This window comes from Sarcophilus harrisii, chromosome 6, assembly GCF_902635505.1.
Source record: "Sarcophilus harrisii chromosome 6, mSarHar1.11, whole genome shotgun sequence".
NCBI lineage: Eukaryota > Metazoa > Chordata > Mammalia > Dasyuromorphia > Dasyuridae > Sarcophilus > Sarcophilus harrisii.
Window position 1 is genome coordinate 179959902 of NC_045431.1, and position 17537 is coordinate 179977438.

The following is a 17537-nucleotide window of genomic DNA, read 5'->3' on the forward strand; positions in this document are numbered from 1 at the left end:
GTTCTATGTGCCACAAGTTAGGCAAGGCAGCTAGGGTGGTGGAGTCCATTTCAAATGAGAATGGGCTAGAGTAACTGGGCTTAGCTGGGGAAGATAGAGGGATAGACATCATGGGGAGAAGACAGCGGATTGGTTTTGCTTGGCCACAGAGAACAGAGCCGGGAGCAGTGGGTTCAAGCGGCAAAAAAGCCAACTTAGGACAGATGTCAGGAGAACTTTGTAACTCTTAGAGTTGTCCCAGTGGGGAGTAGCCTGTTACGGGCAGGAGAGAGAGAGGGATGCTCTTCCTTGATAGCTGCACATTTGTCAGGTGTGTTCTCATAGGGGTTCCCTTTTAGGGTCTTGTTTGGACTATTCGACCACTGAGGTCATTTCTGATGGAGAGATTTGATGAAAAAAGGCAAAATCAGAGAAGAGGGCCCAGAGGGTAGGGAGGTGTGCCCTGTGAATGAGGGATATGGATGAACCAAGCCAGGAGATCAAGAAGGAGCAGTCAGAGAGGTAGGAGGAGAAGCAGGAGAGACCATGTCCTTTTGACTCAGAGGGAAGGAAGTATCCAGGAGCAGCCATGAACCCTGCCAATGGCTGCAAAGAAGTTATGAAGAAGCAGGGGGCAAAGCCCTTCATTCAGCCTTTAAGAGCTCACTGGTGGGACAGCTAAGTGGGGCAGTGAGCACTGGCCCTAGAGGCAGGAGGACCCAAATTCAAACCTGATCTCAGACACAAGATACTCACTGTGTGACCCTAGAAGCCCCCCCAGCCCTCCTCCCCAAAAAGAACCCATTGGTAACGTTGGAAAGAGTAGATTTGGTGAGAGGATGAGGATGGAAGCCAGATTGTAAGGAGTTAGGAGAGAAAGGAGGGGAAGTTTGTGGAAGCGAGGAAAGCTGTGGGGTGATACATGAAGGGATAGACCCAAGCAGGGTCGGGAAGGGAGGGATGAGGGAGCACCGGTCGTGCTTGGGGCAGGAGGCAGGAAGGAGCCCACGGAGGAGAGACAAGCCTGCCGGACAGATGCACCGGGGTTGGGCCTAGGCTGGACCGGTCTCCTGGTTTAGGCAATGAACACTATGACTCCCTTTCACAAGAATTGCCTGTTGGTGAAGTCACAGGTCCATTCTCACTGCTCACGGTTCTAAAGCACAATGGCAAAAGCCCCTCACACAGGGGAGCACTCTGGAGCCTACAATAACAATAATTGTAAGCCCATTTTGTAGAGGAGGAAACAGAAAGAAATGGCACGGCTTGTCTGGGGTCATGCAATTAGTGTCACCTCGGCTCTTCCTGATTCCCTATCTAACACTGATTGATCATTGAGAGGATAGTCTGCTGGAGGAGATGGGAGCCGGCCTTGTCCCTCAGGAGAGCCCCCTCCTCAGCACTGAGCCCTCTCCTCTCATTTCTGAGCTGCTGGGGCTGTACCCCCACACACCCAACAGGGGATGGCAGGCATTATGGTTTGGGGCTCTGAAGCCCTATTTCTGAGCACAGTACAGGCACAAGGGGGTGAGTAATATATTCTTCAGCCCCCCCCGCCCCAAGCCCAATCATTTCTCTTGGGGACTATTGTGAGTGTCAGGAAGATTTTCCTGATGACTCCCCCTGCATTCTGTCCTCTGGAACTAAGCAAGACTTCTTCCTCTAAGTGACAGCCCATCAAACATCTCAAGACAGCTCCCAGGCCCTTTAGGCCTTCTCTCCTCCCAGCCAACTCCTTGCACCAATCCTAGGACAGGCTCCTCATTGACCACCCTGGCTGCCCTTCCTTAGAACTGTCCAGTTCTCTTCAGCCTTTCCTACGCTGAGCACAGCCCTCTGGCTGTGGGTGGCATGATGCATTGGGACAGGGATGGTGGCTCCTTCCTGACCTCCCAGATCCCTGGACACCATCCATCACCCTTTGCTCCTGATACTTTCTGGCTTATTGTAACTGTTCTCTACTGGCTCCCGCCTCTATTCCTGGTACAGATGTCACCATCTATCATTCCCTATTGGTGATATATTAGGACCCTATCCTGAACCTTTCCTTTCTTTTTTGTGACCTTATTAGCTCCTATGGGCTAATTATCATCTGATAATAAGGAACCTCACCTCCCATTTCTAGTCAGATGTCTTTGAAATAATTATACACAAACCCTAATCTCCTTCCTGTACTTGAATTCTGCATCATCAACTGTCTTGGACCCTTCAGACTGAGTGTAGCAGAGATATCTCAAACTCAACATGTCCAATTTAGATCTCTTTATCTTCCTCCCCTAATCCCACTAACCTTCCTTTTGAACATCACTATTCATATTACTGTGGATGTATAAATATGTAAGATTTCCTATAATACCCGTTTGTCACTGGCTATCCCTGGGCTTGTTCTCCCTTCCCACCCATACAGGCAATCTCTCACTTCTTTTAATTCAAGTCAAGTATTACTCTATTTGCATATTCCAAATCGCTTTCCAAAATATTTCCCTACATTTACAACTCCACCAACAATGTATTAGTGTGCCCATTCTTCCACAACTTCTCCAATATCAACTATTGCCATCCTTCCCTCCATTTCTGCCAACTACCTTGATTTGGATTTTTCTTATTACTAGTGATTTGGAGCATTCTTTCAGGTAGTTATAAGACTTGAAGAAATGTTTAATCATGTCTTTAAATTACTCATCTATTGGGAAATGAATGGCTGTTTTCCTAGGATTCCTCATAGCTAGCTGTGCTATTCTGTGCTCTTTTTCTCTGGACCTGTTTCCTCATGTAACATGAAGGGGATTCTATTCCCTCTAAGGTTATTTTTTAAGCATTAGAAAAAAATCTGCTTACACGATAATTGTATAACTATGTATACATATATTGGATTTAACATATATTTTTTAACATGTTTAACATGTATTGGATTACTTGTCATCTAAGGGAGGGGTTGGGGAGAAGGGAGGGGAAATTTTGGAACACAAGGTTTTGCAGGGGTCAGTGCTGAAAAATTATCCATGCATGTTTTGAAAATAAAAAACCATAATAAAAAAAAAAGAAGAAAAAAACCACATCTGCTTGACACAAGTATAACAAGATCTACCTGGCCCCCAGGAAGACTCAGAGTAACTGACCCCTTGACATTATCCTTTTTTCTCAAACCCCAGGCTCCCGCATTATATCATCCTCCTTTCTGAGCCAGCCTCAGCACTGACCATTCCCAGCATCTGCCACTTTTGCTCATGTTCACCTGCTGCTAAATGAAGCTGGAAGAAATCACAAAGCTGAGCTACATTCACAACAAATTGATGTTCCACGCCTTCAACTGTGCCCTGTGGCATTCCTCCCTAATAACCACCCATCTCTCCACGCCAGCAGCTTTTTCAAATCTTTTCATTCTTCTCCCATGGCTCCCCCATCCACCATAAGTTTCAGCTGAGAAATTTGTCTCGAATTTTACTGAAAAACTGGAAGCCATTCTCTAAAAGTCCTCTCTTCTCCTCTGCTCTGCATCTCCCACCACTCATAGGTCTCCTGCCACGCTCCCCTTCTTCACCCCTGTCTCTCTTCTCCTTGCTAAGGCTAACCCCTCTACATGTACAAATGACCCCATTGCATCTCTTCTTCTCCATCATCCCCACTCTCTCACTAATCTCTTCCTGTCTGCCGGCTCTTCCCTCCTGCCTACAAATGGGCCCATGCATTCTCCATCTTCAAACTCCCCTCCTTAATCCCCCCATCCCTGATAACTATCATCCTATGTCATCCTCCATCTCTTCCACCCTTTGTGGCAAAGCTCCCCAAAAAGACATCTCCGATGGATATCTCTACTTCCTTTCCCTTTGGTCTCCTTGTAACTCTCTGCAGTCCAGCTTCCGGCCCCCTCGTTTAGTTTCTCTCCAAAGTGGTCAGTCCTTCAGAAATGGCCTCAAACACCATCAAAGAGAGACAAAGAGAGCCGGCAGTGAGGGAGGCTCAAAGCCTGGCCAGCCGCTTTACTGCCATAATTCCATTTCAGAACCCATCAGACCTCATCTCAAGGATGGACAGATTTTGGCTAAACTAGCTGGACATTATAGCTAGAGAGCTGGCCATATTCAGGAGGAAACCCTTTTCTTATGTCTTCCCTGCAGCTCATGATAAGACAGGTCAGTGAGGCTCCCCTGCCCCAGAAGGTACAGAGGGAATACTGGCCAAGCTCATTCTGGGGGCAGCTAGTCTGTATACTCTGGAGGCTGATCAGCACCCAGCCAACCGGCCTCTTCACGAGTAGTCACTAAAGCTTTGTTGATGTTTGCAATGAGGAATGATAGAACAGCTGAGCCCCATACCCTCCAGAGTTCCAATCCAGCCCACTGGCTACTCCCTGAGCACCTTCCTCACAACCTCTCTAGAAGGGAAGCAGCATTATATAAATATTATTTTATATTAATACTAATTATTTGTCCAAGAAAAGACATCCTATGTACATATTTAATATTATTAAATTTACTATATAAATATTAAATAAACTATATAGTTTATAGGAAAGTGACTTATCCAAGTTCACCCACATCAAGGGAGAATTTGAACTTCTTGGATTCCAGAATTATGCTACTTTCCTAAGGGATATCCTTGACCGCCCCCCCCCCCTCCCAACATATATACACACACACACACACACACACACACACAGACCCATTTACAGAGTGCTTCTCAGAGAGGGAGAAGGGGTTAAACAAGTCTATCCAGTCAACGTGCTCCAGTTTGGTGGTCCTAGTTCCCAGCTCTCCTGAGTAAGTGGGTAAAGCCCAGTTTCCCAGGCATCCTCCCTCCCCTCTTCTGTAGGTCAGAATTGGTCTGCTTGTTTAGGACAGCTGGCCCTGCCCTGTAGGAGGGGGAGAACCAGAGCCATCTGGATGTGCTTGCAGGTAGCTCACCTCCGTCGCTGCAGGTCTGGGAATCAGAGGTCAGGCTGTCTGTGGAGCCAGTGGTGAAGTGAACATGGATGCCGCTGAACCCAGAAGGGCTGAGGCTCTCTGCCAAGCCAAGGCTGGCCTGCTCCAGATCAGAGCTGCTCTTGTTCATTCTCAGAAGATGCCTGGAAAGAAGAAGTCAGCGGAATGAGTGCTTGGTAAGAAGAGGGAGCCCAGGATGGAGTCATGGAACTGCAGTGGAAGAAGGGACTCAACTCACTCATACATCGTCCCCAACAATCCTGGAGATCCCCCAGGAGGGAGCCAGCATCCCCTCCCAAGGCAGACCCTTCCCCTCCAGGGAAGTTCCCTCATTGGGAAATGGTTGGGGGTTTTCCCCCCTTGCATCAGGTTTAAATTTATGCCTTGGACATTCTCCCTTTTGCTTTAAATTGTGTCAGACAGACCAAGTGAAATCCCTTCCTTGAACAATGACCCTTCAGGCCTCTGAAGATAGCTCCCCTTCCACAAGAATCCTGATATATTTATCAAAAGCTTTGCTAAACTGAGGCAAGATCTCTCCACAGAAATCTTCTCCTCTACAGATCAGTAACACTGTCCTCCATGAAAGCAAAGTGACTTTGACATGATCTGGGCTGGATTGAGCCTGGGAGGCTTTTTGGAAGTGCTGCTTCCCTTTCTATATACTAGGGAAGCATCCCTTTAATGATCCTTCCTATAATGCAGTGACTGAACCCATTGCCCTTCACACAGTACAGCAAGAGCAGGACCTGTTTGTCACCCAAAGTCAAATGCCTTGTTCAAGATCTCCTGTCAAGCCTTTCTGGTGCTCAAAGAGAGCTCAGGGTCATGAGGGGGTCAAAGAACAAATACCAGTATGATTAGACCAAAACAAAAGGAAGAGTGTAGGATTAGAAGGGGTCTGGACGAATGTTACCCTCTTGCTTGACCCTGAGGTCCCAGAGAAAGGAGCTGACCAACACAAGGGCAGAAGCAAAGTTTTGCATCTTTTTGTAATAGCACAAAACTGGAAATCAAACCCATTTGTTGCAAAATGGCTGAATAAATTATGATCAAACAAATAAATTGTGGTCACATCATACTGTGATAGTGTATCATTGATTCCTACAAATGACAAAGGAGATGGTTTCAGAGAAATCTGGGAAGACTTGAATGAACTGATGCAGAGAGAAGTGAGCAGAACCAAGAGAACTATCTATACCAGGGCTTATTGAACTTTTCCCTCTCTCAATCCCTTCTTGCCCAAGAAATTTTTATGTAATCCCAGTTATATAAGCATATAATATCAGTATACAAATCAAACATTTATTGATAATAAATCATAATTTCCTGACCCCACATTTAGTAGGATTGAGATCTACAGTTTAAGAAGCTTTGATCTATGAACCTGAGTTCAATTCCAGATAAGGACACTTAAACACTTACTAGCTATGTAATCTTGGGGAAATAACTTATACTCAACTGCCTTAAAAAACAAAGGACCCCCCCCCAAAAAAAGAAGGCTTGATCTATACAATGACAACAACATTGTAAAAACAAACTAGTCTGAAAGATTCACGAGAATGGAGGTTCGTAATGAAGGATGCTACCTTGTCGGGACAGGGCCAATGACTTTATTTGACTTTGCTGATTAGTTATAAGTTTGAATCCTGCTTTTTTCACTATATGGCTTCACCTCTCTATACCTATTTTCACTTAAATATGAAGGTTAGACTTGACTGCCTCTGGTCTGGAATCAGGGAACTTGTCACTGGGGGCTGTCATTGATAGTACCTATAGCTTCCTGAGTCCAGTGCCCTGTCAATACTTCTATGGCATAACACAGGGTAGGAACTGATTCATGTCCTTGACAATCTCACAATAAATGGTATCAGAAAAAAAAAGTTGGACACAGAATTCACAGATTCTCCTTGAAAAGACACATAAAGGAATTAGAGAAGGACCTAGACATTCTACCTGGCTGTGCCCATACTACAGTGCTCTCTTCCTGCCAGCTTCCCTGGCTCCTTTCACGTCTGCCTTCTAGAAGGATTCTTTCCAAATTCCCTTTAGCTAGAGCCCCTCACTTCTCACCTCCTCTCACCCTCCAAATTATCCTGCACACAGCTTGTCTGTATACATAGTTGAATGCATGTTTCCTTCCCTTTAGACTTTTAAAACAAAGATCAAAATTACTACAAATCTCACAGAGAGAATTCAAAGGTGAGAACAAGGTGCAAAATATTGCTAAAGCGAGTCCATCCTGACCTACTGAAAGAAGAAACAGGATACGGATGTGCAAAGGACAGATGCCCAAAGCAATGATGCCATATAGAAGTTTAAACTGACTCTATCCACTGTGCCATTTAACTGTCCCATTGCTCCCTTTCCATGTGACCTTCAGAGGAATCACTGCTTTAGAATAAAAATATATTTGTGAAGTTTTACTGAGAGGGATGGTGAAGAACTCTAAGAAATATCACTTCCTAAAGCAGATGGGAACAGAAGCAGAGGACAAAAGTCATTTAAGGAAGGACTGAGGAGAGACCCAGCTCTGCCTTTGAGGGTGATGGTAGAAGGACAAAAAAAAAAAAAAAAAAAAAAATGGAAGAGATCTGGAAAGATTTTCCAACAAGGAAAGTTTGTTTCCCCCCCAGTAGAAGACAGAGTCATCCCTGGTTGTCACCCCTGCCATTGCCTCTTGGCGTCATCTCTGTATCACTCAACACCGATCATTTGAAAGCAATCAGAGAGCAGACAGTGAGCACATCAAGGGGGTGGCTGCCAGGTGAAGCCACAGGACAGACCTGACTACCTGGGCAAGCAGTGAGGGGGTCAGCTGACATGGCACCTCAGAGAGGGGAGATACCAAGCATAAGGAACAATACCTGAGCCTCACTATGGGGGAAAAGGTGATTAAGTGCGTCCACAACCACTGGCTATCCGCTGCCTTCTCACAAGCCCTCTGAAGGGGGTCTCCATGAGGTTATTTGGTGGCAGGAGCAGAGCCACCAATTCCCTCTGGCCCTTCACACAGCTGGCCCTTCCTGGGGGGGATAACCAGACCTGGATTCAGCAGAGCAGAGCTGGTCCGCTCTTCCACAGGGGTCTGCAGGGCACACACTAAAAGCTCCATGTGAAGAGATAGTCTTGTCCAGACAGGGCACGTAACTGAGCTAGCTGCTCACGTCTGCCACCCTCACAAGGGGATCGGTGCAGGCAAAGTGCCTGTGGGTGGAAAGATTCTCTGGGTGCCCTGCTTGTCCACTGTGCTGGACTCCTTCTCTGTCCCTGCACTAGGATCTTTCCCAGTCATTTGTTCCTCCCCGACTTTAGGACACTCCCCGAGTAGGACACTCCTTAGCACATGGGGCTCCAACTGGAAGGAGGGGGGCGAGCTCAGGACCTGAGAAATAGGGACAAGGCAAATGTGTGTGCATAAGTGTGAGGGGGAAGTGGGGGAGAAGGGGACCGGTCTCTTTTCCGGGCTAAAACTCTGGGTATAGGGGTGGGGATAGGGAGGTAAAATGTGACTCTCTTTGTTGCAAGGGGAAGGAAATGTTCACAGAAACACCGAACATCAGATATGATGGGAACTTTGGGGACTCCCTCTAGTCCAATCAGTACCTGAAGAAAAATCCTTGCTATAAGCTGCCCAATGGGCAATCACATGGGCTTTACGTGAAGCCCCCAGAGAGCCATTACTCACCCTCACTCCCCCAAGGAGGGTAACCCATTTCCTACCTGGATAGATCTCAATCCAACTTGATGAGCATTTGTTAAGTGCTGACTGTGTGCTGACACAAGACAAAAGCAAAACAGGCTTTGATCTCATGGGCTTGTGAGATGGGATTGGTGGACAGTAGAAGCAGAGTGAGCAACAGGAAAGAAAGTGGGTTTTGGTTCTCATAAAGGAAAGATCTGGCAAGTCTTCCCTTTATTCTGCTCTCCTCCTCCATAACCTCCTGGACCATAAACGGTAACCAAATCAGCTCTGGCTTAGATGGGGCAATGTGCCAATCTACTTCTCAAAAGCCCCATGTACCCTCCCAGACCACCATCTGTAAGCTCCTTGGGGACAAGGGCTGCTTTGCCTTTGGGGAGAACTTCAGGCTTAGCCTGAAGCCATTTAAGAAATGCTCATTTATTCATTCATTCTGTATTTTATATTTCCAGGCTCAGACTTAACTAGCTTTGGATCTTAGACATATCAAGAAGAGAGAACACTGGCTCTGGCTTCAGAAGTCCTGGGTCGCTTTGTATTTTGGGGGCAGATCTCTGAGGTTTGTTTTGGGGGAAAAGCCAGATTGAGACTGGAGAGGTAGGGAGCACAGAATGGTAGAAGCCCTCTCTCCTGGTTAAGTTATTAGGAGTCAGGTCTTCCCCTCTCAGATATATATTTTTTTTGACTAGGCCATTCTTTGCCTCAAGTGAAACATGCTAGCTATATAATATTCCTCAGGGCCTCAGTCTTCTCTCCTTATAATGGTCAATTTACTCATGTAAAGACAAGCTTATCTTGTTCAGCTGCAGGACTGTGATCTCTGACCCTCAGTTTCTTCATCTGTAAAATGGGGACATTTTTTAAACTTATCAGGTCACTTGGAAGGAAGTCCTCTCTACCTTATCATGATAATCTGAGCTGATATTTTGCTGATCAGGAATGACATTTATTCACCTTTAAATTAGTACAAAATCAAATGAACCGGACTAAACTCAAACCAAGGGACCAACTCAATGATGGAATGACCCATGGAGATGCCAGGAAACTTGCTCGCTGGCGGCCACTCAGCTCCCCTCTTGGGATGGGCCTTGGTCACAGAGGAAAGGGCCTCCCCCTGACTGCCATGGCCTCTTCTCCTGCCCCAGGTTGCCTCTCCCCCACACTTCCTTCCCTGCCTCGGGCTGGCTCTCAGCCTGCGGCCAGACCTTGGGAGAAGTGGGGGGCAGAAATTCCCGGGCCGGGCAGCCTCAGCGCTCTGCTTGCTGCAGCTGCCTCGCGGACGCCTTGAATGGGGTTTTCCCCCCATTGTGCTTGGGAGGGATGGCTCGGGGCTGCCCGCCCCCAGACTGGAAGCCGGCTCAAAGAAAGCCAGAAAAAGCTGAGCTGGGCAGGAAGAAAGGCCATCTGCTCCACTTCCTTATTCATTCTCAGGAACAAACCACAGCTAAAAATACTGCGGAGCTGGGGAGCGACACAGGCTGCAGGCGCAGGGCTTCCCGGCCCCGGGCGAGCCCTCCAGCGCTGGGTGCCGGGGGCGCCCCTCAGAGCGGGGCGCGGGGCCACTCTCGCCCCGCTGCTCATTTCCCGCTCCCCTTGAGCACCTCGGGCCGACGTTCCTGCCCCGGGGGGCAGAGCCACGACCCCCAGACCAAGATCACCCGCGAGGCCGCCTCGCACACGCAGGGGCGCACAGCCCCGGCCTCAGGGCGCGCGCGTGCAGGGCCCCACAAAGTCCGGGGCCAAACAAGAAGACTTTTTTCCCTTTGTAGTTGTGCAAGAGGAAATTGAAATGACACTCCCCAGCCCTCTCCCCGCACCGTCCTCCCCCCTGCCTCCCGGGAATCGCGGCTCCCTTACCATCCTAGCCCGCCGTGGCTCAGGGCAGCTGCGCTCTCCGCGGCCCCTGCCGCACCCCGGGGCAGCACGGAGTGGGGGGCCGAGGGCTGCCGCGTGGGTCCCCGCTCCGCCGGCTGCCAGACGATGACAAGCAGTTCCTCCCCGGCTCTTTCTATAGAATGCACTTCCTCTGCCTCTATGACCCTATGGGGTTGGCCGCTCAGCCAAGCCTTTCCAATCTGGTGTGACTGACACTCCCGAGTCGTCATCCGCTCTAGACATCCGCGCCCCTCAATCGGCGAACGAGGAAGGACGGCTCTGACAAGGGACAGTGCCCACAAACGCTTTTCATTCATTCATTCATTCATTTATTCACTCACTCATTCATTCAAATCTCATCTTCTGTCTGATTTAGAGGGACTACCTCCAGTCCCTCCGGAGTGATTGTAGCCTAGGGCAAATAGTAAACACAAACAGGGTGCCTACCATGTGCCAGACACTATGGCTAAATATTGGGGATACAAAGAAAGGCAAAAAGTATCCAATAAAATGTCACAATTTCAAGTGCCTTCCCTGCTCTAGACTCTGCATTAGCTCCCTCTGAGGGAGTCCTGGGAAGCTGCAGAGAAGGAATCTGCCAGCTCCCATCATTTAATTCCACTTCTATATTCAAGTACCGAGTCCCGCTAACCCACAAAAACTATTCAGTTCCATTCCCTTTGTTCACTCCCCTAGTAAATGCACACTCTCCTGGCCCCAGGTAGAGCCCTCAACTCTGTATTCTAGCAGCTTCTTAGCTGGGCCTTCCTAATGTGTCTTAATTACAGTCACATCCAGGCTAGGTTAAGGTGAAATGGGGACAGCAATCCTTTCAAAAAGATTCTTGGCTTGGCCTTTGCAAGCTTCAGGGTGAGAAAGCATCATCTTCTCCACTTGGGCACTGGAAGCAACGAGGGCTGAGAATGCCTAGGAGAGCTCTTGGTTTTCACCCCTTGGGAATGTGCCTGCTCCCTTCCCTACTTGGGCCACATCCATCCTTTCAGGTCCAGCTCAGACATCACCTCCTCTCCTTTTTCTTTCTTTTTCTTTTAGTTTTTTTTATTAAGGCTTTTTATTTTCAAAACATATGCATGGATAATTTTTCAACATTAACCCTTGCAAAACCTTGTGTTACAAAATTTCCCCTCCTTCCCCTCACCTCCTACCTTTGATAGCAAGTAATCCAATCTCATCTTTCTTAGACCTTTATTTAGTCCCATCAGATTTCTAACCCCAAATTAAATCTTCAATGGCTTTCCATGTTGTTATATTTCAATCTTGAGGGCCTTAGGTGGCAAAATGGATAGAGCACCAGCCTTGAAGTCAGGAGGACCCGAGTTCAAATATGGTCTCAGACACTTAACCCTTCCTAGCTGAGTGACCCCGGGCAAGTCACTTAACCCCAATTACCTCAGGGGAGAGCTGCATATCACCCATCTGAAGTTCCACACCTGGCACACAGCAGGTGCCTAACAAATGTTAGGGAACAGTGAGAACGTGCAAAAATGTTTGTAGCAGGTTTTTTTTTGGGGGGGGTAGCAAAGAATTGGAAAATTAGTAGATACCCATCAATTGGAGAATGGCTGAACAAGCTGTGGTATATAAAGATAATAAAATACTATTGTAAAAAAAAAAAAAAAAATGATGAACAAGCTGATTTTAGAAAGGCCAGGAAAGATTTATATGAACCAATGCTAAGCGAAATAAGCAGAACCTGGAATACATTGTACATAAAACAGCAAGAATGTGTGAAGATCAAGTAGGAAAAGCTTGGTTCTTCTCAATGGTTCAGTGATCGAAAGCAATCCCAATAGATTTTGGATAGAAAATGTCCTCTGCATCCAGAAAAAGAACTAAGAAGACTGAATGTAAATCAACACATGCTATGTTCACTTCTGCTTTCTGTTTTTTTTTTTTTAATCTCTCCCATAGTTTTGTACTTTTGCTCTGATTTTTCTCTCCCAACATGATTCACAAAGCAATATGTGTTAAAAATAAATAAATTTACTAGAAGTCACAAATGAGGGCAAAGAGCAGAATTAGGAGAGCGAGACATATCAGAGATGGAAGGAAGAGCTGGAATGGCCAAAAGAGAGGAATGTCAAAAGTTTTGATTGAGGAAATAAGGATGAGACCTGGGAGTGAGGGATGGGATTACAACCCCAGTCTGGGCTGAAAATGGAAGTGAAAGATGCAAAAGTCATCTCACCAATTAACAACAGAAACAGGGTGGTTCACGGATTTTCAGACAGTAACATGAATGGCAAAGGGTCATCTGGGGAACTCGGGGGAGTCTATGGATGCCAGAAAGCCAAAGGATCACAAGGAACATGAAAGGAAAAAGCCAAAAAAGAAGGGAATAAATGAATGGATGGATGAATAAATAATGAATTAAATAACAACCACACAAATCATCAGCATTTCTATATCTTACCAATAAAACTCAGTAGCAGGAATTAGAGCAATTCCATTTAAAATAATTGCAGACAATATAAAGTACTCGGGAGTCTAGCTGCTGAGACACACATAGGAATCATATGAACACAATTACAAACACTCCTTACACAAATAAAAATCAGAACTAAATTATTGGAGAAACATTAATTGCTTATGGGTAGGTTGAGTCAATATAATAAAAATGACATTTGAGAAATTAACTTATTTAGTGAGTGCCATACTAATCAGACTGCCAATGATAGCACTAGAAAAATTAATTATAAAATTTATCTGTAGGAACCAAGGGTCAATAATCTCAAGGGAAATAATGAAAAAAAAAAAAAGTGGGCAGTACCAGCTCTGTAACTATAATACAAAGCAATTATCATCAGAATGATTTGGTCCTGATTAAGAAACAGAGAACAGACTGAGTATACAACATAAATAAATGAACCTAGTACCCTAATATTTGATAAACCCAAAGAACTCAGATACTGGGGTCAAGACTCACTACTTGATAAAACCTGTGGGGAGAACTGAGCAACAATGTGGCAGAAATTACATTCAGACCAGCCCCTCATGCCATATACCAGATAAAATCCAAACTTAGATATAAAAGATCCTGTCATAAACAGATATTCAGATCTATGCATGACCAATCATGGATATAAAATCTTACCAAAAATGACAAGGACAATTCTGTTTGTATAAAATCAAAAAGATTTTGCACAAAAAATCTATTTAATATTAGAAAAGAAACAGTTAACGGGGGAATGGGGGCACAAAGTTTATGGCTAATAAGGGAGAAGAACAATCTATGCAGTGAGTTTCTGATAAAGATCTCATTTTCAAAATATACAAGGAACTGATTCAAATGTAAAAGAATAAGAGCTTTTCCCCAATTAATAAATATTCTAAAGATATAAAAGGCAGTTCTCAAGGGATGTAACCTAGGCTACATAAAGCCTGAAAAGAATTCTCCATATCACTAATAATTATACAGATGAAAACTGAACCAATAGTTATTTTAATGCAGTGTTGGAGGAGCTGTGACAAGATCCAATCATTCTGGAAAGCAATTTAGGATATCATAAAACTACTAAATTGTACATGCCTTGGATCTAGGGAGACTATTACAAAGGGTCCTCCCAGTTCAGACTCTGAGGCTGGTGGTCATAGGTGGGTCACCTGTTTCCCTCATTTCCACAATGAAAGAATTGGATTATACAACCTTGAAGGTTGTATAGTCACCCATCTCCCCTACTGCAGTGCTAAGTTCCTCCCTCTCTGGACCTGTGTCCCAGTCTGAGAAATGGGAGCCTCATGAAAGGCTCAAGACTGAACTTTCCTGGTCCTTCTAGCTCCAAACCTAGTGGAGTCCCTTAGTGACAACCTTGGACACCGCTTTCTGTGCGCTGACTTGCCGAGTTTTATTTACAATATAGTTTGAAGGAGCCAATGAACCAGCAAGGTCAGAAATAAATCATCTCATAGGATCCCCAAGTCATCTAGCTTGAATAATTCCCGGGGATAGGAAGTTCACTTCTCCTTAAGCAGCCCTGTGAAGTAACTAAAGCCACTCCCAATTTAAAATGGGCTTTCCCTGTAACAAGAGCTTTTCCAAGTCATTAATTAACTCAATCTCAAACTGAAACTTTAGCTTAAAAAGGCCAGGTCTCCCAGGGCATACAGGGCCATCTCCAGGGTTAGATATCAGAAGGATCGGAAAAGTAGCAAGTGGTGGAGATTTCTTGCTATATTTCTAGCACAGTAGCAGATGACTGGAAAATGGAAACTGTGAGCTTTAGGCTTCAAAATCCAAGAAAGTAATGGTGGTGGTGGGCACAGGTCTCTGGAGCTCTGCCGATCTCTTCCTTGAGGAGGCAGGTAGAAGAATGGGCTGGTCGAGTACCTGCCTACAAAACATTCCATTTTGCCTCTCTGCTTTTGCCTTCCCAAGACTCCACTCAGGTACCACTTCTATTCCAAGACTTCCTGATTTGCTCAGGTGAACTGTTCTCCCCAATCACCCTGATCTTCCTCTGTATTAATTTTTGATGTATTTTGTATTCATCTCTTTGTTCACATACTGGGTCTCCCAGTGTAAATGAATAAATGAGTAAATGAATGAATTCAGCTTTTCTTAGAGCACTGGGGACACAAACCAAACAGGCACTCTCCTCTCCTTCTCCAGGTTTATTTTGTCTTGATGGTTTATTTTTGTCTTTGTATTTCTAATGCCAGAACCTAAAAAAATATTTGGTACATGGAGGAAAACCATTAGCCAGCACTTAGAATGAAAACAGAGCTGAATTTGGAGTCAGCAGCCCTGAGTTTGAATCCTGGCTAGGTCACTTAACTTTCCTGGGTCTCATGGCCGTCTTCCATTATAAGAGATGAACCTGAGTAGAGTCTTGAGGGAAGGAAGCTGGCATTCTCTCTCTGTCTCTCTTGTCTGAATCTGTCTGTCTGATTTTACCGGCTCCAAGAGTTCAGCGATAATCTCCAAGTAAACACCTCCCAGATCTCTAAATCTAGCCCTATGCCCTAACTCCCCTGGTGATCTCTGGCCCAATATCACCAGCTGCCTGTTGAACATTAATCAATCAATCAATAAGCATTTATTAATGATTATTATGTGACTAATTACCCAAATAGAAACTCTTCCAACCTCCACCTTAATTACTCCAAAGTGTGTCAAGCTTAATTGCTTACTGATTGATTGACGAGCCCCTTTAATCTATCCTGTGGTCTGCCCACCCTCTTGGAGGGTAAGTTCCCTATTCAAATATAAAGTGGACAGACTTGCTATCCAGTATTGCAAAGACCCAGCCCAACTTTAAAATGATCTCATGCAAACACCATAGGCAGCTCAGGGTTACCTGGAGGAAAGGGGGAGACACTTGGATCAGAACACAGCTGTGCTTTTGAGCAGTCAGCACTCAGAATGTAAAGCTTAAGAGGAAAAGAGATCAAAGGGAGATGAGACAAAAGGGAACCCTAAGGAAGGTGGGGTGCCATGAAGGGAAAGGGAGGGGAGGGACTAAGTATTTAAGCAACATCTAGTGTGCACCAGGCACTATGCCAAGGACTTTTTATAAATATTATCTCCTTTGGCAACTCCCAGGTAAAAGAGACATTGCAAAGACGGCCTCCAGCTTCCAGCCTCCCCATGCCCAAAGGCTTTACAACTACATGGTGCCGTAGAGAGTGGGGCAGGGAGGGGGGAAAGGGGGGGATTCCATCCATCAATGGCACTCACTGGTTGGGGTCACATGTCAGAGTGGTCCTGCCCCAATCCCAGCAACCCGCAGGGCTCTCAGACTAAATCATCACTGGAGAACTGGAGCTGCTTGGACTCTGGGGAAGCCGACATTATGTCATGTTGCATAAAAGTCATGTTTTCATACTAAAAAGATCACAGCAAAGCCATAGCCTGAGGCCCCTTTCCTAGCCTGAATCCACATCTCAGCTCTGACTCCCCACATTCCCCATATCTGGGTGGACTTGGCCATGGTGTCCACTCCTATAAATTAAGCAGGTGGGGCTCAAGGTCCTCTGACAGCCCTTGGGAAGGTACTGTGGTCTCAGAGAGAGTCCATAAGTCCTGGATGCAGATGCTTTGCTCTGATGCTCAAGTGAAATGACATGTACATAGTAGGTACATAGAAATGCTTAGTCCTTTTCTCCTTTCTCACTTTCTATGTGACCTCACGCAGCCTTCAGTTTTATATATGTATATAAATATAAATATATATACACATATACATATCTTCTCTATGAAAAAAATACACACACATATACAATATATAATATATATATATATATATATATATATATATATATATATATATGTATGTATATGTTCTATAAAATGAGGGGCTTGCCCCTGATGGCTTCTGAGGACACTGTTAGTTCTGACAGTCTATGAGCCCAGGACCTCTCAAATGCAAGGATGTTAAGGCATGTCTTACTCATGCACCAGAGAGAGTGGGGTAGAGTACCCAAGGAAAGGATTGGACCAAGTCCTTATTGTTGAGCTTTTCAGATGCCACAGAAGATGACAGAGCAGGAGCCCACTGCCCAGTTCTGCTCTCCCAAGAGCTACTTTCGCCCTTCCCATCACCCTCCCCTTCCTCCTCATGGTCGGTTCTCCACCTCAGCCAAACCTGACACTTTCTTCTTCATCACTCAGGCTCATAGGTAACCCTCGGGGTCCTCCTTGCTCTCTCTTTAGTCCTGCAGCATACCCCACAGCCCATCGGTTGCCATGTGGATGATACCTCCCCAACCGACTTTTTTTTTTCACCTCTGCCCCCTGGTCTCGGCTCACACATGGCCGCCGCTCAGGTCCACAGCTTCGCCCCTTCTTGTTCAGAGGACCAGCCCCGCCACAGGCCTCCCTGCCTCGAGTCCCTCGGCTCTCCAGGCCATCCTCCATATTGCTGGCAAGGTCATCTTCTCCAGCTCTCAGACCTGACCACCTCATGCCTCTGTTGCCTCGAGAATCAGGTCCAACCTTCCAGCATGATATTGAAGTCCCTTCTAACCTGGCTCCAGACTTCCTCTCCAACTGGCCTACAGCCCTGAATTCACTGGACAGTGGACACAAAGGGCTTTCT

The 17537-nt window shown here is 45.9% G+C and overlaps 1 protein-coding gene across 2 annotated transcripts in view; it reads right to left on the minus strand.

The window, feature by feature from the left end:
* PRAG1 (PEAK1 related, kinase-activating pseudokinase 1) overlaps window positions 1–17537 on the minus strand; it is a 140757-nt gene that overhangs the window by 14565 nt on the left and 108655 nt on the right. For both annotated transcript variants that reach the window (XM_031943821.1, XM_023506585.2), the window contains exon 4: window positions 4884–5044. In XM_031943821.1, the coding sequence (XP_031799681.1) occupies window positions 4884–5044 (161 nt within the window). The remainder of the gene's footprint in view (window positions 1–4883; window positions 5045–17537) is intronic.